The 22,079-nt window shown below is 37.4% G+C and overlaps 2 protein-coding genes across 2 annotated transcripts in view; one reads left to right on the top strand and one right to left on the bottom strand.

The window, feature by feature from the left end:
* LOC134755703 (FHIP family protein AGAP011705) overlaps nucleotides 1–14,640 on the bottom strand; it is a 37,097-nt gene extending 22,457 nt beyond the window's left edge. The window contains exons 1-3 of the mRNA XM_063692252.1: nucleotides 14,363–14,640; nucleotides 12,015–12,178; nucleotides 11,194–11,378 (exon numbers count right to left, since the gene is read on the bottom strand). Coding sequence (XP_063548322.1) covers nucleotides 11,194–11,378; nucleotides 12,015–12,155 — 326 coding nt within the window. The 5' untranslated portion in view covers nucleotides 12,156–12,178; nucleotides 14,363–14,640. The remainder of the gene's footprint in view (nucleotides 1–11,193; nucleotides 11,379–12,014; nucleotides 12,179–14,362) is intronic.
* Nucleotides 14,641–15,101: 461 nt separating this feature from the next.
* On the top strand, nucleotides 15,102–17,406 carry LOC134746809 (uncharacterized). The gene is made up of 2 exons (XM_063681369.1): nucleotides 15,102–15,261; nucleotides 16,121–17,406. The coding sequence occupies exons 1-2, from the start codon at nucleotides 15,102–15,104 to the stop codon at nucleotides 17,389–17,391; spliced, it is 1,431 nt and encodes a 476-aa protein (XP_063537439.1). The 3' UTR covers nucleotides 17,392–17,406.
* The last annotated feature ends 4,673 nt before the right edge of the window (nucleotides 17,407–22,079 follow it).

Here is a 22,079-nt window from a genome sequence, read left to right as displayed (position 1 = left end):
ATTGAGGGACGCAAAACTGCATCTAGGTATTAAATCCAGTACCATTTTTACAAAGTAAGGTATAAGCAAGAAAAGTGGGTCAGTATGGGAAATCTGAAATTATACCATAAGGACAGATTCAGGTGGTTTTATTTGTTTATATTCTTTTAAATACATCAAGGACATAATATAGAACCAAATGCATTTTCCTCTTCACACTTATTTAGCATGTAAGTATGTCACGCATCACGCACAGCTGGCATACACAAAGAAATAATTATATGTGCGTTTCATTGTTAATTTAAAACAAGGACACATTTCAAAAATAGGTAATTATTGGTATATGACATACGATTTGACTAGTTACAAAAAAAACTGTCTAAATCTCGCCAGGCGCCCCCTAAGGCGCATATGAGGGCGTTTTCTAAAATATTGAAAACTTGATTATTTCAAATCGGGACGTTTTTGGGCTCATTCTACTCAGCATTCTCCATCCTGCCATTAAAAAAAGACGTCCCAAAATATTCATTCCATTGCGTCACGTGTTAATGTTTTTTTTTTTCATTTGTATGTTCGAGACGTAGTGGAATGTACAATTTTCATTAAAAAAAATTAGGACATTTTTTATCAGGATTGAATATACTAGTGATTCTGAGTTAAAATAATGTTTACTATTTATTTTAGAAAACGCCCATGAAGGATATTAAATATTCCCTCACACGGGTTAATCTCTGAAGCTCATTTGCTACAACTCGAGTTCAGGTCACGCTCGCTCTGCAGTTCATTTTTTTCTTTATTTCTAACATTGTGATTTGTTTCCAGACGTCTCACAGAATAAATGTGTGTAAGTAGAAACTTTCACAGAAAATATGGTATTTACATAACACCTTATTTCAATTATCTAGAGACAATTGCATTTTCCTACTTATACTGCTGTACGCTGTGCAGTGCACACCTGACAAGTACACAAAGGAAAATATAGATAGGTGCGTTCCATTGTTATTTCAGAACAAGGTCTCTTATTGACACACATTCCACAGAGAAATATTGTATAGGTATATGAAAATGAATTAGCAAACTTTCAATAACAACGATTTGCTTCCGACCGTGATTACGTCTGTCAGGCCTGAGGCCAATTCTAGTTTTAGTTATTCGCTCTGTTTCCGATATGATACTAATCTGTCAGTGTCATAAGAGACATTTCTTCAACCAAAAACCGGCCAAGTGCGAGTCGGACTCGCGTTCCAAGGGTTCCGTACATTACACAATTTAAACAATGTATTTTTATGTGAAATGTCTTTAAAAAAACCGGCCAAGTGCGAGTCGGACTCGCGTTCCAAGGGTTCTGTACATTTAAACAATGTGTTTTTTATGATGTGAAACGTGAGTGAAATGTCTTTAAAAAACCTGTAGGGGTCGGATCAAAAACTAAGTAATTAAGTCCGACTCACGCTTGACTGCACTTTTCTAATAGGTTTTCTGTGATCTATAGATAAAGATCTATTTTGTGTATTTTTTTCAAAATTTTAGACCCAGTAGTTTCGGAGATAAAGGGGGGGAATGGTCATTTTTTGCCTATTTTCTTGAATAACTTCTAAACTGTTTATCTTAAAATTATAAAGAAAATATATTTGAGATTCTCACAATGAGCTCTTTCATTTGATATGTAACACGATATAGTTTGACAAACTTTATTTTTTAATTTTCTCATTTACCCCCCAGTAGTTTCGGAGAAAATAGGACTGTGACAGACGGACAGACAGACAGACAGACGCACGAGTGATCCTATAAGGGTTCCGTTTTTTCCTTTTGAGGTACGGAAACCTAAAAACGTCACCTTTGACACTGACAGATCAGAGGTATTAATATCGGAAGCAGACCGAATAATTGAAACTCGAATCGGCCTGTGTGTAGAAGTTGTTTGAAGTCGCAAAAGTTCTATATCGTTGACTTCGCTGGTTTGGTCACCTAATCAGAATGGGAGAGGATCGGGCTGTCAAGAGACTCAAGAGGGCGTTCTTAAGACGACCGACTGGTAGCTGTTCGGTGGGTCGGCCCAGGTATCGTTGGGAAGACAGTGTGACGGCGGATCTGCTTCAGCTTCGCGTCAGTAACTTGTAGGAAGTTGCGCAGGATCGGGACAGGTGGCGCGCTCTCGTTTCGGAGGCCAAGATACTCTTTGGATCACTGAGCCAAAATAGTTATAATAGTTAGTTATATCGTTACACTGCATACCACAGTAGTATAATTATAGTCTAATATACCTAGTGATATAGCCCAGGAATTTGAGAAGCAACATTTTAAACACAAGTATACTTCTGACTTTCAGAATTATGGAGATAAAACGTCAACACCCGCGCGATGTCCAAATAATTTGTTCCTCTACATTACATTAGAGATAATGTTACGTGTTACGGCCCCTCTTCATAAACTTTCAACCTCATTATCCCCTTAGGAGGACCTACTACAAAAAATCATTGATATATAGTGGAGCTCGACAACATTTGATGATTATAAATACATTTAAAATTTCAAGCTCCCATCTTCAACGGTTTATGACAGGGTCACTAATTAGTTTATTCAGGGGTCCGGTTTTTAAAATATTATGACCATCGCGGTCAGTTTCTACTTGTTTTATTTTTATTTTTTTGAGTTAATTAAATAATAATAATAAGTATAGGTCGGGGGTCCGGAACCGGACCGCGGTCCGCCATTTGGTGACCCCTGGTTTAAGGAGTGCGTTGTCTGTCAGTATCTTAAGTAACGGAACTCTTTTATAGATTTAGATTAACCAATAAAATTGTAAGAAATAACCAAGGGCTATTGCGGCGTAGGCGGCTTAATATAATAATAAACAGTATCCATGCTTAAGGGCCTCATGTTAGAGGATTACTTATACACGAACAATAATGAAACTTAATACCATGAAGTTACGGTTGCAATTTCAAAATCAATCTTAGCTGCGGATGCTGCAATATGTCAATTTAAGTCGGTGTTGAAATTTCTACTGTAAGTTATTAAGCATTAAATGTCATTATTGTTTGTCCATTGACGGGTAAGTGTGGACAACGACGTTTTTTTTTTCGGTATAAAGGGTATTCAACCTTTTCGACGCCGTGTCAAACACAAAAGCTGTTATCCAGAAGCCAAGTCACCGGAGTGTCAAAACTGAAATTGAACTTTATGCACATGCATGTAAGTCTATGTTGCTCAGTGGTCTACGACCGATTAATCGGTCTTTGGCGTTGAACCTACTGTGCGTATATATCGGTCATTGGCGTCTAAAAGGTTAAAGAAAATGCCAAAGTAAGTACTATGAAGTTTGAAATAAACATGTAATAATAAGTTAGTAAATATTTGTGACGTTTTAAATCAAAAGGTCGCTTAACATAAGGACGAAAATTTGCTTGTATCTTTATACGTAAAACCTGTCAGAGCGTCCTTATGGCAAGCGACAATGTGGTACCTTTTGCTTGAAAACGACACATTTTAAAATGATATCGCGAATAATTTCTCATTCTTACACTAAATAGAGTACATATTTAGAAACTAGATAAGAACCGCTTATGCGATAATGAACCAACGCCTGATTGCGGATACGTGAGGCTGATCATACACTATGGACGATTAGGTGGATTAGCAACCAAAGACTTGTGTTTTACACCCTGTCGCTGAATAATATACTTTAAAGACTAATGTTTTGAGTTCAAAATTATATAAAAACCATGTAGTTTGAATTAATGAAGCATTTTTTATATTTCAGCAAATTGTCTTTTTCAAATTATAAACCTTAAAGCGTACGTCTAGAGTCCATTTTTGCAAGCTAAAGTCAGGATCAAATATCAATATCGATTAGACATATTATGCATGTTATACACACGCCTACGGTGGCGTGTGATTATTAGCTAGTTGCATATCAATTACGTCGTAAGGAATACTACGGGTTGTTTGTAAACAACAAAACATCACTCTCACGTAATTATGAGCATTTAGAGGAAGACAAATCCATAAATGAGGTCTTCGATGTACATATGTCCTCTATAATAACATGTTTAGGGTGCTGAGGAGGCTCCCTAGATTCTGCAGTGCATCTGGCATGTTCGCCGACGCACACGTAGAGGACTTTTTTTTTTTTTTTTTTTTTTTTTTTTTTTTTTTTTTTTTTTTTTTTTTTTTTTTTTTTTTTTTTTTTTTTACATTATTTTATTATTTTATTTATTTTATTTTATTACAAGGAGATAAAACAGAAGCATACAAGTGAAGAACAATATAGACAGAATATACATAACTATTATAGATTATGTTGTTTCCTTAAGCATATCTCACCGAGAACAATCCACGCCATTATGCGTAAAAAGATCATGTCCATCAGAAGCAGAATACAGGGTAGTGCCAACAGCATACTAAATATGTTAGCGGACAGGCCAGACAGTCTTTTACAAAGACATTGGATGTCCTCACTTATAAACCCCCATTTAGGGGATATATATTTTTTAAATTAAGGTAGTGTGTAATAAAAATAGTTTTAGTATAAATAACCTAGCTTTTAAGTAACAAACTAACAAATTTATATGTTTTAAGTATGTTGATTGCAGCGCATTGTACTTGCCTACTAGGATATAAATAAGTAAATATAGTTGGTCAAACCAAATTGGCAGTAACTAAGAACCAAAAAAACTATACTCATCCTTATTTTTGGGTGCTAGTATTAGTGTAAGACAGAGATAGTATGATTATCTCTGTCTATGTTTGAAATGAAACAGTCCTTTGAGAAACTATAAGTTTGCTTTTTATCTACTGAGATCGAGCTTTTAACACTTCTCTGACAATCACACAGTGGAATAAAAATAAAAACCATACAAAAATGTAACAATAACAATTGTAAAGTAAAATAGATGTCATATCTATACATATTGTATAATAAAGCGGAAGAGGGTCGAAAGTCTGTACATGGAAGATATTCGAAAAAAAATTGGCTGGGGATACTTAGAATCGATAACAGAGCACATTCCAACAGTTTTTAGAATTTTTGTCTGTTTATCTGTTTGTCTGTTTATCTGTTTATCTGTTTGTCTGTTTATCTGTTTGTCTGTTTATTTGACCGCACAACTAATGAAAACGGCTGAACGGATTTTGATGCAAACTTTACTAATCTGTCGAAAAAATCCACGGCCAGGTTATAGGCCATAAAAATTTGAGAAATTTTACCCCTAAGGGGGTTAAAAAGGGGATGTAAGTTTGTATGGGGTTAAAGATTTATTTTAAGCTAGCAATTTGAAACTTCGTAAGAAGATATATTACTGAAATACAAGAGAACTAATTTCAGCGTTTTTGAAAATTCATCCCCTAAGGAGGTGAAATAGAGGTTGAAAGTTTGTATGGAGATCAATTTTTTTTGAGTGCGTTACTTGAAACTTTGTATAATGGGCATATTATTATAAAACAGGAAAAGTGATTTTAGCGTTTTCAAGAATTCATCCCCTAACAGGGTTAAAAGGGGGTTGAAAGTGAATCCATTACAAATGCTTTGAAACTTCTTAGAAAGGTATGATAGACGATTACAAAAAAACTAATTTTGACGTTTTTGGAAATTTAACCCCTCAGGGGGTTGAAAAGGGGATGAAATTTTGTCTTGGGGTGCAAATTTTATTTTAAGCTAGGAACTTAAAACTTTGCAAAACGTTATTATATTAAAAGCAAGAAAATTACTTTCAGCGTTTTTAAAAATTCATCCCCCTGGTGGTGAAAAAGGGGTTAAAAACTTTATCTTGATAACTATATCATTTTAGCTACTAGGCCAAGTTAGGTATCGTTTTTGTATAAATCGGGTTTGCCGAATTCATTTATGATATCAAAATGATATTCCCGAGTGAAAACACAAAAAATATGACAAAAAATTTTTTTAATTTCTCTTTACGCTTAAACCGCTAAACCGATTTAGATAAAATTTGGTATAGAGATAGTTTGAGTCCCGTGGAAGAACATAGGGTAGTTTTTAACCAAAAAATGGAGACTGCGTTTGCATGGAGAAGCGGCCGTGCCCTTTCCTCTTAATAATGGTCACGAAGGTGGGTACTTTAAAAAAAAACATTTTTCAGTAAATGTCAAACGATTTGGCACTTAAACGCGTTACCATGCCTTCCCGAAAAAAATCGAATCTTTCGCGAAAGTCTCGCAATGTATTGCGGCCACAAGGGGCACGGTCTCAGGAGTCTAAGAAAAACCACGGTAAGAGACTCAGTGGCGCTCTAGCCAGGCAGGTCGCTTTGCTTTCGGCTGAAACGGCAAGCCAGCGCGAGTTCGATTGTGATCCCAAATACATCGTACGTAATACATATGTAGGCGCAGATCCTGACGGAGTGTGGCGCCGGAGAAGCCCCCCCCCCCTCCCCCTCCCCCTCATTCCGAGCAACTTCCCGTTCCGCTTCTAGCGCCTACAGGTCCCCGTGAGCGTCTGCTTCGCTATGACCATCAACAAGTCGTAGGGGCAGATGCATTTCCCACTCCGAAAACAAAAAAAAGGGGCAGACGCTGCCCGCCGCCGGCGTCATGCTTAGACTGATTTGACTGGAGGACCGATTTGGATGACATGATTTTGATGGGAACACCCAAATATTCCGAAATACGTTTTTCCGATTTTTATAACCACGACTTTCATAATCCCGATTATTTATAAGTCCGAAATATCAAAATTACGATTTTTAAAAACACGATGGAATAAAATCACGAATGTGCTATTTCCGAAAACTTAAAATCCGATTGTCACTTGACAGAAAGCTTAAAGTTCCGATTTTACATTTTTCCGAAAATATTTTTTTTTTCGAATTCCTAAATTCCGAAAAATCATTGTCCGATCGGAAATAAAATAATTCGGTATTCAGAAATTCGGTTTTTTACAAGATCGGAAAAATGAAATCCGTGATATTCAAATGAAGACGACGTTTTAGTAATTATTACGGGTACCTGTCGTGCCGCATCATGTTAAATTCGGCATAAAATATTTTTGGCATAAAAATTCGGCATAAATAAATTAGACAGAACTGTGAACCTGCGAACCCGAACTGTTGCAAGAAGTGGGTTAGGTTAGGTTAGAACTGCGACCCCCAAGAAAAGTAACTGTTGCCAGAAGTGGGTTAGGTTAGGTTAGAATTGCGACCCCCAAGAAAACGAACTGTTGCCAGAAAAGTGGGTTAGGTTGGGTTTGAACTGCGACCCCCAAGAAAACGAACTGTTGCCAGAAAAGTGGAAATTAAAAAATTGGGATATTTAAAATAGGAATCACGTTAATTCGGAATAAGGGCAATTCCGAATTCGTGATTTTGAAAATCGTAAATGTTAAATTCGGTGTTTGGTACCATCGGAATTGTTATAGTCGGAATTATGTAGTTCGGAATTTACAATATTCGGCTTTTTGGGTTTTCGGAAATATAAATCTTCGTGATTTTCATCATTCGTAATTATGACAGTCGGAATTTTGATGGGTCGAGCATTTAAAAATCGGAATGATAAAATTCGACATTCTAAAATTCGGAATAAAAAAATTCGGAATTATGTAGTGTACCCGATTTGCATAGGTACAGTCAAGGACGTAAAAATACAAAAATGGTACTGTATCGTTCGATATACACCTACTACTCTATGCCGTTTAAATCACGTCAAAAATTTGAATAAGGGCAAAAAAATATATTCATTTTGGAGTGTAATTTTATTTAGTGGTAGCAAAGAGGATATAATATTATAGAGCGGTACTGTCATAGTAAATTTTGTAACCACAGTAAATTCACTGCCATCTATCGACACACTTTAAAACTAAAAATGAAGATTTATTAAAATACGATCAAATGTATTTAAATATGGATAAATGATCTTTTTTATTTGCATTAATTATTTTTATTATTTTGACCCATGTTCTTTCACTGATATGCGTTAAAATTGTTAAATAATAACAAACGAAACCGTCAACGCCCTCTATACGAGAGTAGGCAAAAGGTAGTAGCGACATCTGATCGAGAATCAAATTTTCGTGATTTTCGAGGCACGTTTTTTCCTTAGACTGTATCCATCTATTACGGAGTTATATCTATCTTTGGTGGTAGGTACCTAATTGTAAAATATTTTATCTGGACTACAGTCCTCTAGCGTATCCATCTGTCAACTTTACTTTAAGTTTTGTCTCCAGGGGACAGGGAGATAAATTAGGGGTGAATTAGCCGCTTACCGACACAGACCGAATTCCACGCAGGCGAAGCCGCGGGCACAGCTAGTACTTAATAAAGAAAAAGTGACAAGTCCGGAAAAAGGAGGCCGGATTCGAACCGCCGTCTTCAACTTACGCGGCTTTTTTAGGGTTCCGTACCCAAAAGTAAAAACGGGACCCTATTACTAAGACTCCGCTGTCTGTCTGTCTGTCACCAGGCTGTATCTCATAAACCGTGATAGCTAGACAGTTGAAATTTTCACTGGTGATGTATTTCTGTTGCCGCTACAGCAACAAATACTACAAAAGTACGGAACTCTCGGTGGGCGAGTCCGACTCGCACTTGTCCGGTTTTTCTTTAGTATATGACATATATTTCAGTTTGTAATTTATACAAGGTAGTTTAAATTCTTAAATACTCAAATAAAAATATTTTACAAAATAATTTGATGTGTTCCCAAAGTTTAATAACAATTGTATAAAATCATTTTGGCGTAGTAGGCATTTGCGTGTCTTCACTTCACAATACCCGATCTTATATACAATTCTAACGTACGCACAATCAGGAAAACTTGTATGTTAATATTGTCTTTCCGCAACTTTAGTTGCAAACAGGAAAACGGTAGCACGACACATATTAACATATCTGTTACATTACAATGTGGTAATGATAGTCTGATCTTTCATTTTAGTTATTTTGGTCGCTTCCTCGCTGAAAAGGGAATATTACGCAAAACTGTGCTTAGAAGGCGCCACTAGCACAATCTGAGGGCCTACCGCGAAACAAGAAAATCGAAATTTTTCGATATCCGCCTTTCCCGGTAGGCCCTAAACAAACATTCGAGTCAAGTTGCATACGGGTAATCCTGAATGTCGGAAGTAATCGGCATTCGGAGTTGCCATTAATTATATAATGAAGCAGCCCGTACTAAGAAACCTATTTATTTTAAACTGAGAAATCATACATTGTGAGTTATATTATTCGTGCAAAACGAGTACTAATGAAAGATACGTCAAAAGCGATGAAAATAGAGTTACAGTCAGCAACAGAAGTAGCTAAGCGGGTGAGGTATATAATATCTCACGCTCTTATTCTCTTGTCAATAACTTCCGCTAGTGATTGTATACTGGGCGTTATAAAGCTGCCGATATACCAGAGCTCGAATATTTCCGACGTATTCTATAATTAAACATCATTTAAGCTAACGTCAGTACGACGTCGTCTCTAGAATAGTGCAAATCATGTTCAGGGTCGCCAAACATACCTGTGTGAAACATACACTAGATTATGGAACTACTAAACCAATTTGAAAATACCTTATTTGATTTGTAAATGCGACTAGAACTCGGAACCGCCACGAATAAGTGCGAGAGACATGCACTACGAGTCGTGTCAAGTTCATAACCAATAAAGATAAGATTTTTAGACTTCGAATAGGTGCCAGGTGTGTCTGTGCACATACATGACATGGCTGTGATGAATGATCACGTTGTTCGTGTCTTAGAAATGAGGCATTTTCAGATTAGGTAAGGAACATCTTTATATTTAAGAAGTTGTCAAAAATCGGGGGTTCAATCCTCGATTGTGCTCTAAAAATTGGTTCAGGATCCTTATCATACACAGACAAGAATTTAATACGAGAAAAAAATACGTATCGCAAATTTATTTACTAAGTTGCGTATAGTCAGAAATCAATAATATATAGAACTTAGAAATACAAGGTTTGGATGGCAATGTAAACGTCGTCCGCCATATCTTATGTCCTTTTTGGGACGACAACATGCATTCGTAGGTAATAACAACACAAGGAAGGTCAAATCTTTTGAAATGTATCTGACCTTATTTCGGTGCCCGAGAATTTGTAAATAAAATAAAAGCTTTATCCTATTTTAGGTCAATGGTTCCATATTTAATTTACTTGGCCTAAAAATAAATTGCGCGTTAATCATAGAATAATACCTTAACTTAGTTTGTTATATAATTACTATAGGTCTAGATTTTAATTACTTCTTTAGGTTAACTAGAAGAGATCTTAGGGATAAGTTCGCCTTCGTACTACTTTTATCTGATGTAACCATAATTCCTTTCTTTTTCGTAATTCGTACATTAAAGTGTTTACTTACTTTGAACTAAATTACGAACAATCGTAAATATAATAATAAATGTTAAAGTGTCTGACTCATGATTAAGCGGATATACGTATAGTCATGTAACGATGATATGAACTATGACTCTTATTAACATTACATACTGGAACGTTGTTGATTACATTTCAAGGAATCGTCACTTGCAAAATAAAAGAAGACAAAACACTACATATTTGCGCTTGGCGTTAGTTGGGGATGAGTATGTTTTAGGACTTCGGAAACCTACGTAAGCATACCGGTTTTCACACCCAACTTTTACGGACTTTCTTGATAACAAAGGTTTGAATTACAAACAAATTAGGTTGTTACGATGACTCTGTGTGTATACACTACAACTAAAATGCTACAGTTTAAAAGGTTAGGGGCCAGTTGCACCAGAAATAGCTTTTTTTTTTTTAACGTTGGGGAAATGCGTTTACGCATGCCACCTGGTCCGGGGGAACCAGGAGGGATGACGGACTAACCAGAGGACTACCGTCTAAAACCACCAACAAGTGCCGAATCCGCCTTAGATGGGGTGCCGCAGGGTCGCTATCAGCATTCGACCGCATGCGCCCCGGCGGGATAGCACCAGAAATACCTAATAACGAACTGATCGATGCTACTTAGCAGTGAACTGAGAAATTTTCCATCCACAAAAAACTACGAACGTATTTAATGGTGACAGATGATTTGGCAAGGTGCAACTGACCCTGAGCCAATCTTGTACTCACATGCCAGTAGAATTTCTCCATACTTAAAGCTGTCGAGACGGTTATCCATCAGCAAGTACTCGAGGCAAGCCCCTGATGTGACCACGGTGTTGGTCTCTCGAGCCCGCGTTTCTAGTGCCAGCAAGGATGCCAACTGTTCTAGTAACAAGTACTTACATGCCAGTAGAATTGCCCCATTCATACAGCTTGTCGAGAAGGTTCTCCGACAGCAAATGCTCAAGGCAAGCCCCTGATGTGGCCACGGTGTTGGTCTCTCGGGCTCTCGCTTCTAGTTCCAGCAAGGTTGTTAATTGTTCTAGGTGATTGGCGACGGCCAGCACGTCATCATGAAGTTGGCGTGGCTGTGGAAAAGATTCGTGTTTAAAAAGAGGCTTAGAAATATAATTTTGCAATAGTATCGCGTATCACACGAACAGGCGCTTTAGAACTGGCTTAGTCTGCTGTGAGTCACAGCCTGTGACATCCAAGCTGCGTGGCAGGTATCTATCCCGGATGTTATGACAATTAGATTTGATTGACTTAAGCCTGCACAGAAGCTGGTATAGAAGCTAGTTGTGCCTGGAGCTGCGTGCCACGTGATAAACAAGTTTGAACCATATTCACCTGTGATTTGCCAGTGCTTGCAGAAGCTGTAGCAGGTCTGCGGCTCGTAGTCGTGCCGCGGGTCGAGTCTGCGCGAGAGTTGTCAAGGCAATCTGAACCGTATTCACCTATGATTTGAGTATGATCTCGTGTGCCTGTTGCTAGTGCTTGCAGAAGGAGCTTGTAGCAGGCCCGCGGCTCGTAGTCGTGCCGCGGGTCGAGGCTGCGAGAGATTTATCAAGGCAATCTGAACCGTATTCACCTATGATTTGAGTATGATCTCGTGTGCCTGTTGCTAGTGCTTGCAGAAGGAGCTGTAGCAGGCCCGCGGCTCGTAGTCGTGCCGCGGGTCGAGGCTGCGCGAAAGTTGTCAAGGCAATTTGAACCGTATTCACCTGTGATTTGAGTATTATCTCGTGTGCCTGTTGCCAGTGCTTGCAGAAGGAGCTGTAGCAGGCCTGCGGCTCGTAGTCGTGCCGCGGGTCGAGGCTGCGCGAGAGCTGCCGCGTGAACACCGGGGTCCGCAGCCAGCTCATTTTGGATCACGTCATTTGGGCTCCTGTTGGATGGTGTTGGGTCAAAGTAGTTAATCTTAGTCTAAGTTTCTCAAAGTGAGAGTTCCTTGGAATCAAAGATAGATATATCTGCGTAATAGATGGATACAGTCTAAGGAAAAAACGTGCCTCGAAAATCAAGAAAAATTGATTCTCGATCAGAGGGCGCTACTATCTTTGGCCTACTGTCGTATAGATGGCGTTGACGGTTTCGTTTGTTATTTAACAATTTTAACGCATATCAGTGAAAGAACATGGGTCAAAATCATAAAAATAATTAATGCAAATAAAAAAAAATCATTTATCCATATTTAAGTACATTTTATCGTATTTTTATAAATCTTCATTTTTAGTTTTAAAGTGTGTCGACAGATGGCAGTGAATTAACTGGGGTTACAAAATTTACTATGACAGTACCGCTCTAGTATAAGTTACTCTATGTTGGAATTATTGGAAACTTATTATTAGAATGACAAAGCGGAAACTTTGAATACCCAATCCTAAGATTTGGTGCTGACATTACAGCCTAGACGGTAAACTAGGCTTTATTGAGATTAGTTTGGTTTCCTTTAAATATTGTTTTTAGCAAAGGGCAAACATCATTTTGTACCCACATAAGTTACAAGAAACTTTTGTATGGTGAGAACTGGGAGCATGGGCCTTCAGTTTGGAAGATGCATGCCTTACCGCTATCTATACTCTATTAATCCTAACCAATCTGAAATCAACACATGATGTCATGGTAAATAAAATTATGACTGCATTGATTTGTTGTCACAAAATTATTGTTAGTATTTAGTGATGTTAACAGTATCTATTATGTTCAGATCTATTGGAAAAAAGTTACTCAACTCTAATGAGGCATCTATCTATACAATCTATTAATTGAGTCAAAGCCAAATAAATAAACACAAGAAAAATAAAATAGTGATATATTTTTACATCTACAATGCTTTTTTTTCCATGTCACTTTCCAAAGCTGGTGTATGTAACAAAAGATGGAATTTCCAATGGCCGGACTGAGCTTTCCATTTCATAAAATGTCCGAACATTGTCAACAATTTTTTTTTTTTAAATCTAGTTTTTATAGAGGCTTTGGACACTCTAGGTGAACATGTCAGCCTCATGGGTGCTTTCATAGTTCCCTACTCAAGGGAGAGGTCAATAAAGTGGTAAACACTGATTGCTTTGTCCGATATATTTAAATTGTAAAAAAAAACTGTTTTGAATTACCAAAAATATTAAATGTTGGATGTGGAAGTAAATTTAAGTAATTAGTAAGTGTCCTGCTATTCTGTTGAATGGAAAACTGCTGTTTGGATGGTAAATTTTATTTTATTTTTATTTTATTTATTAGGAAAACTTACAGCTGAAGTAACACGTTAGGTAATAACATAAAAGCAGTGAGCCAATTACAAGTTTCCACAGATAGAAACTGCGTAAAGTGCATGGTGTGCGAAATTACAACTACTAAAATAGGATTACAGTATCCGTTGACCTGCTTTCCTACAAAAATTTCCGGCAAACATATAGACATAATAAACTCTTATGTTTTAAAACAGCTTAGTAAACAGTGCACAAAATAAATTAAAGTAATTTGCTAAAGTGTTATCATTAGTCAATCATATGGTTAAATTCTAACATTATTACATTACAAATATGTTTATCAATGTAATTTGCACTGTACCCACTGGACAGGAAAAGCATATCACCAACAGCCTAATAAATTGCGAAATAAATTGTAATTACACAGTCCACTTTCACTATCTGCTACTATAGAGGAGAAATCAGATCTGTGTGAACACAATAACAATGCCGCCACAAAACCATGGAGAAAAATCATATACACATTCCATACCTTACTATAACGTTTTGTAATTAAAATTCAAAGCCAATATTCTTAGCTATTATATGAAGTGACATGTAAAAAAAAAGTTTTAAAGTATTATGTAGCTAAGTGTTAAGACTAATAAAAACATTCACACTTTTCCTGGCTAAAAACATGATTTTTTTAACAAAATTTCATGTTATCTGTGTGAGATTAAATATACTTACATCAAGGGTAAGCTTGTGAACCTTGACATTAAAGTATAAAGTTGTCTTAACTTTAAACACTGTTTTTAAATACATTTTATGAAGACTACGTAACCGCTGAGCGGGGACAGCTTAAGTGACATAAATCTACAAACCTTAGGGACGATTCTCGAGTCGAAAATAGATGCTGCAAGCCACAAAATAAACCACAATAACTACATGATACGCAATACGAAAATTATGTCACCCGCCACTACAAGGTGGCTAGTTTCGACCACTGTTTAACAACACTGATACGATAGGAAACACTATACAATTGTTTATTGTGGAGTTTCATTTAAAAATATGCATAACGATTAATATCTACAATTCGTACAAAAAGGAATGCAACAAAATACACATCAGCCCATGACAGCACTTGATCACAGATTAGATATTTATTTTCGATACATATGTTGCCATGTATAACGAGACTTGCCACTCGGGAATTTAGGAATAACCTTACTAAAATAAAATATTACACTATAATTGTAATTATACATATAATGCATTAACAAAATTAAATAACAATATATCATATTTACCACAAAATCCAAAGGAGATCATATTTTGTTTTGCAGTAGGACTGGCAGCTTTATAGTTTTTACATCATTTACTAGATGGCGCTATCTACATCACTTGCTGTAATTTTAAATTTTCAAATAAAACTATGCGGCATGGACTGAAAAATTGTTGTAGCCTATCGTGTTCGTATAAATTTCTAAGGCGTATTTCGTAAGTTCCGTAAGCAATGTTTAATTTAATACTGTTGTAAATTATAGCTACCTACTAAAACCAAGTATCACTGGATTAAATTATAACTACCTTATATAACTTTATATTTTTTTTTAGATAATGTACAGACGTAAACCAAAATCAAGGTCACCTGCTGCAAGAAGCCCCAGTCCTTACAGGAAAGCGGATCCCACGCCCTTGGAGCTGGACCGCTTTATACCGTGGATGTTCATGAAATTACAGTCGGAATACACTGTAGTGATTAAAAGAGTGCAGCAAGGTGAGTGAATGTTATGCATGTTACTGAAACTTTTCTCTCAAGAGAATGGGACATTATACTTATAATACATAGGCGCAGGCCTAGTGCCTCTACTGTCCCTTCACAGTGATAGGTGTCAATCCACCAGAGTGCACCACCTTAAAACTCCCGTGTTACATGATTAGAGTTAGACCAAGACAAGTCTGCAACGATTTTGATAGCACACGTAGTGCAATTCTTCTTCTTCTTCTTTTAAAATTATGGCTTCAGCCCAGTGGGACTATTTCGCCAGTATCAAGGTATTAAGAGGTTTAAAAACGACAAAAATTGTACGGTTGTACAAGACAGTGTACGGTGATTTGTTAGCTCTTGTAAATCGATAGCTAGACTTTACAAGAAGCACGTGGACTACCGGCCGTTGACTCCAAGATGGTGGTTAAACGCGCTTCAAAATTAATTCTCCATTCACTGCACACTACCACATTAGTTTACTGTATAATAAGCTATCGATATTACACTTTAAACAATATTAATGAGCAAAAAACAAAGTAATTAATCACGATGCTAACTATCAAGATGGCGCTCGAACCGGAAGTCCGTAGTGCAATTAACTAGTGCGAGTGTTATTTTAAACGTCAAGCTATGAAACGATGACGTATAAATACGAATGTAACACGTATAACACTTGCACTGCGTGTGCTATCAAAATCGTTGCAGACTTGTCTTGGTCTGACTCTACTACCTATTGTCACTGTGACAAAGTACAAAATGTGAGTAGCAGCTTAATTTTATAAAATTACATCTACGCCCGCGGAAACAGCCCTGAACGGCCTTAGAGCCTATTGAAAGAATATGCACTAAAACGTATTTAATTTTTCAGAGGAATTTCCTCGAGGTCGCAACAGCAGATTCGTGAGTAGTTCACGCGTTTCACGGGTATCTACCGTGTCTGTTCGGCAAACAGAATCCTATCCCACACTAGTAACAACGAAACCTTCTAACACATCCCTTAATGTAGAAAACGCCATACAATTGACTATAGTTTACAGCCGAGCCGGCCATGCGGTAGAAATTACTATTAACGCCTGCCCTTTTCCGATAAACCGAAAGCTAACTGATGTCATCTCACTCTCTCTTCCGTATCACACCCGGCTCAATAAATTCACCTGCAGAGGAAAAGGCCTAGATCACGGCGTCATTGCTGAAATCGTAAAAATGATGCAGTTTTCAAATTTAACGGATATATGCCTTGATAATACTTTTGTGCCCCAAGGGACTTACTATGTTTTATTGGACCAAGCTTCTACACTAAGATGCCTTTCTTTAAGTAAGTGTAGAATCAATGATATTGTGTGCAGAAAAATAGCTGAACGCCTGGAATATAATGGTCCGGCTTCTAGGAATCTTCGTATTCTCAACTTGTCTTGTAATTTAATTACTGATATAGGAGCTCAGGCGTTAGGACATTCACTAAGAACCAATCGTCATATTATACATTTGAATCTATGTGGCAATAGCATTACAAGTGTGGGTGCTGGATATCTTTTAGAGCCTTTATCAGAATTCCTTCTCTCTACGGATGAAATTAAGGAAAGGATTCGTAGGAGACGAGACTTTTATAGTAAAAAAGTAGCAATACCAAAATCTTCAACAAGTACCCATACAAATTTGAGCATTGAAAATGGAAAGAATCTTAAAGACGGAGAATTTCTACAGAAAATTTCTTCAGTTCATTCAAAGACAGTTGTGAATTTAACTGGTGTTGACGAAAAAGTGGTGGTAGAAGACTTCTCAGATCCTTCTAATACAGTTTTTAAGAATGGCCGTAGATTTTCCATTGGAAACTTAACTTTGTGTTCGTTGAACCTCGGATACAACTATTTGGATTATACAATTTTGTCAAGGATTATCGATGTGTTAATATATCAAAAAGATCAAGAAAGATCTCTAAGGCGCACTGGTTTACTGAGGATTGTTATAGAAGGAAACAATTTGCCAGTTGGCTGCGAGGAGTACAGCAAGATAGAGATGTGTTTGGTTATACTCAATAATGAAGCTTGGTCTTTCAAAAAGAAACGAAAGTCGTCATCAAAAGCTCGCCACGAGACAAGTTCCAGAAATGGCTCCTCTAGTGTAGTTCTAATGTCTTAATAATATTTCCTTAGATACGGATCTTATGGCATCAGGGTATACAGGTTATAACAAAAATAGTGGGGATCCGTTTAACAGCATATTCGTTATCGTGTTCTGATTAAAAAAAGTAAAAGAAAACTTTTATGATGCGAAGAAGAAAAAATAAAAACCGGCCAAGTGCGAGTCGGACTCGGGTTCTGTACTTTTTAGTATTTGTTGTTATAGCGGCAACAGAAATACATCGTCTGTGAAAATTTTAACTGTCTAGCTATCACGGTTCATGAGATACAGCCTGGAGACAGACAGACAGACGGACAGCGGAGTCTTAGTAATAGGGTCCCTTTTTTACCCTTTGGGTACGGAACCCTAAAAATCAATGGGGCAGGTGGTTTAAGTCTGCCAACGACGTTCCATACAAAACCCAAAAATTGTTCACATCAAAAAAAAATTTCTTCTACTTTTCCTAATCAGAACACGATACCGAATATGCCCTTAATCACCTTAATGGGATCCCCACTATTTATGTTACACCTTGTATTGTATTGTATGTCTATTGTCTAGTCGTAGGTATTAAATTCTAGTTTATATTGTATTGTAAAAGCCTGACCAGTAATATGTGATCACGCGCCATATTACGCATTGGAACTAAATTTAATTTTGTTGTTCATACTAAACTGAACAACACCATACATGAGAATAACAGCGCCCTCTTGACAAATTATCATATATTTCTTGTCGGGTTTTAAATTGTACCTATTTATGGAATTCTAGAAAAATAAAACATCAACTGACAGATACGAGTATGATTGACATATTGACATGGTGCTTTGGTAACTAAAACTGCTTTAATAATGTCCCTTACATCCCTTAGTTATAGTGTTTTTAAGTTGGAAAAATGCAACGACATAGAAAGAGATTGGCGACCGTCCTACGAGACGTAAGCAATATTTACAATTATTACCTAAAATTATTATTTTTATGGTCATTATGGTTCGTTTTAATTACTTTGGCCTTTGATTTCATATCTGTATCCGATATTAGGACACCAGTCAATTATTATTAGGATTAGGGTTTGCACGACGACTCCGAAATGTAAGGGAAGATCTGCGGATCTGGATCCAGATCCGGATTATTTCATACATTTCGGATCCGGATCGCAAACTTAATTAGGATTATATCGGCATGATATTAGGAATTAAGTTACTCGAGTCGAGGCACAATGTGCTAGCCTAGTCATGCAGGTACACAATATAATTTTTATATTATTAGACTTTCAAACCTTAAAGAAAAGAGCGTACTCCTAACTTAAAAACCGGCAAACGCACTTATCCCACTGGTGTTGCGGGTATACCTAGTCGGCTCATAAGTTCTGTCATATACATAGTATCAAATAAAATCAAAAGTTTAAGTTTATTCCGTATAATTTGTACAGCGTTTGAAAGCTTATAAACTAGAGAATCTAAATGTATAACATTTATTCAAAATGACCGCCATAATTATCTACACAGGCTTGAAGTCTTCGTGGCCAGTCGTCAATGGATTCACGCACCACTTTCATGTCGATATTGGCCACTGCCGTAGCAAGAGATTTTTTCAGCGAGTCTAGATTTGCATGAGGTTTTGAGCACACCTTTTCCTCTAAATACTGCCATATTTTATAGTCTAAAGGATTAAGATCTGGGCTAGAGGAGGGCCAATCTTCATGCCGTATAAAGTCGATTTTATTGGAGGCGAGTGTAGACTTTGCCTTATGGGCTGGAGCAGATTCCTGCTGGAAAACCCAATGCTGGTTTAGAAACATCGTATGGGATAGTGGTTTCACAATATTAGTCAACACCGTGTCTTGGTACACTTTGGCACTAGTTTTTACTCCTTTCTCACAAAATGCATACTAGTGACGCCCGCATAAGAAACTCCCAGCCAAACCATCACAGATGAAGGGTGATGACCTCTTTGAATACGGGGAATGCTATTAGACGCTTCTTTACTATTGTGAGCGTACACTCTATCATTTTGTTTATTACAGTTTTCTTCTATGTCAAAAATTTTCTCGTCCGAAAACAGTATACAACGGTGCTTATTTTTAGCGTACTTCTTCAATAAAGCTTTAGATCTTTTAAGCCTTAAAGCTTTAAGCCGACCATTGAGAAGATGCCCAGTTTTTCGTTTATAAGCACGAAGTCTCAGGTCTTGATTAAGCACTTTTTTCACCGTGTTTTTGCTCAAACCCATCTGGAGGGCCATAACTTTTTGTTTCCTAGCGGGATTTCTGGCAATGCGTGCCCTAATTGCTTGTACAACCGCTGGAGTCCTAGCTGTACGCGGACGACCGCTTCTTTTCTTGTCATTTAAACTAGAGACCTCACTGTATCTTTCTATGGTACGATACACAAATCTTAGACAGAATTTTAAATTTTCAAGGAGCTTAAAAATTTTAGTCGGCGAGTGATCACAACGATATAGTGCAATTATTGCGGTACGGCTATCTTTAAGCGTCCACTCCATGTTGAAGAAAACAGAAAATTGCAAAATTATACTACTCAAATATTTAATAAAGATTCGAAATTCAAATGCAAAACGGTTTTTGTTTTAGGAGTAAAATTTAAATTTTAAAGGCCAGTGACAGAACTTATGAGCCGACTAGGTACTTGGGCAACGGTGATTGCTTACCATCTGGCGATTTGTCTGCTTGCTTGCCTCCTCATCTCATCTTCGTTCGTCATCGTTATCCCGGCATTTTGCCAAGGCTCATGGGAGCCTGGGGTCCGCTTGACAACTAATCCTAAGAATTGACGTAGGCACTAGTTTTTACAAAAGCGACTGCCATCTGACCTTCCAAACTAGGCCTTGTTTGGATTTGTCCGGTTTCCTCACGATGTTTTCCTTATCCGAAAAGCGACTGGTAAACATCAAAATGATATTTCGTACCTACATAAGTTCCGAAAAACTCAGTACGAGCCGGGGTTTGAACCCGCGACCTCCGGATTAAAATGAAAGTCGCACGCTCTTACCGCTAGGCCACCAGCGCTTTTTGCTATACCTATTATAAAAAAAATGTTGAAGACATGACGTCATCTTCTACACACAATATATTATTTTCTTTAATGGATAAATAATGTAGTAGTAAATAATGTAGTGGATAACTAACGTAGTCATAAGCCAAACTAACAATTCTATGGATACAATTTATCTGAAATAAAGAATTAATAACAATAATAATAGTTTCTGCGTCCAGCCAATAACGTGAAATAACGGGTACTATTTGTCTTTATCAAGATGCTTTTATTGAGGCTGTCCTCAATGCATGCAAACTTAGGCATAGTCTCCAAATTATACTAAGGTGCTAGCAAATAATCAGGTACCTATACCTGCTAATATTTATCAAGCAGATACGTCTGCGAAGAGACGTCTATAAAAGCTATCAATGAAAATTAACCCGTTTTTGGAATTCGCAAAAAAATCTTCGCTTAGTAAAATACTTCAAGTGCTGCGAAGGTACTCCCTTTTGATCGTTATGTACATGATACCCTAATATTTAAGGCAGCCTGTTGTGACAGATGGATAACTACTGAACCCTACACGGAGCATGAACCGACATACTCTTGGCCGGTTTTTATTTAACTGCAATTTAGGTTATTTAGGTAAATAACTTTAACTTTATATATTAAATGCGCCAAAACTCAATTTCGCTCTACCCTGATCAAGTAAATGCTCTGGCCGGCGCTGCAAACCTACCAAGCTACCGAAGCCTATTATATAATCTGCGCCGAAGCTTCCTACACTATTCAGGAAAGAGTCTAGTCTAGGTGTAGTATATATGTAACCACAACCGACAAGAAGTACCTAAAATTCTCAATGCTTCGAAATGTATCTTGCAACCACAATGGACGCCGCGGAGTGAATATTCTGGCGGAGTTTTGAGAACTAAGTAATAGAAATTTGCGGTGTTTAAATTTCGCAGGTAACCACATTGTGAGCTTTTAAGCTACGGTCTGCTTAGAACGTCACCTGAGACGGCCGGTCACGACGGGTGACTGACACACTGTCCGCAACCTAATACAAAAAGTATTAGGCTGCACCATGTTCTAGTTCATCTTTTCTTTGGTAATCATACTAATCATCTAGCTAGCCATACACGCATGGATTTGCCTGAAAGATGTGTCTGGCGGACACATCCGTCAATGTGTGGCGAGAAATAGACACAGATTTGTCCGCCGGATGCCCGTCCGCTGCCCATCTGCGTCTATTTCTCGCCACACATTGACGGATGTGTCCGCCAGGCACATCTTTCAGGCAGATCCGACGGGCAAGTCCGTGCGTGTATTATTTGTGTGGCGGGTGAGCCGGACCGCGCACATACATTACGAACATACTTAGCACGGATATCGGTCGAAGGCATCTGGCAGTTGCCCGCCGCGGACGGCGTCTGGTTAAACGGACCACAGCCTTAGTTTCAGTTGTTGATAGAATTTCTATGTAACATATTATAACATATAACGGACTCGAACATGCATCAGATAAAATTACACCCGTTTAAATAATTGCGGTTATATGGTTCATGTATTATGATGATAGGTATAAATTTATTGAATTTGTAAATCCAAATGCAATGATTAAATTGATCAGTGAGGTAAGATCTCGCGGTTGATAAGGATGGAATAAGGTAAAAAAAGAAAGCAAAAAAAAAAACCATTAAATGCCCTCAT

The sequence above is a fragment of the Cydia strobilella genome, chromosome 1 (genome assembly GCF_947568885.1).
Source record: "Cydia strobilella chromosome 1, ilCydStro3.1, whole genome shotgun sequence".
In the NCBI taxonomy this organism is placed as follows: Eukaryota; Metazoa; Arthropoda; class Insecta; order Lepidoptera; family Tortricidae; genus Cydia; species Cydia strobilella.
This window is presented reverse-complemented; position numbering and strand designations above follow the sequence as displayed.

What these genes read in the sequence shown, in the direction of transcription:
- LOC134746809 (XM_063681369.1), top strand. Translation starts at nt 15,102, where the DNA reads ATGTACAGACGTAAACCAAAATCAAGGTCACCTGCTGCAAGAAGCCCC. An exon ending in GATTAAAAGAGTGCAGCAAG is followed by an intron (nt 15,262 to 16,120) that starts GTGAGTGAATGT and finishes TTAATTTTTCAG; the next exon opens with AGGAATTTCCTCGAGGTCGC.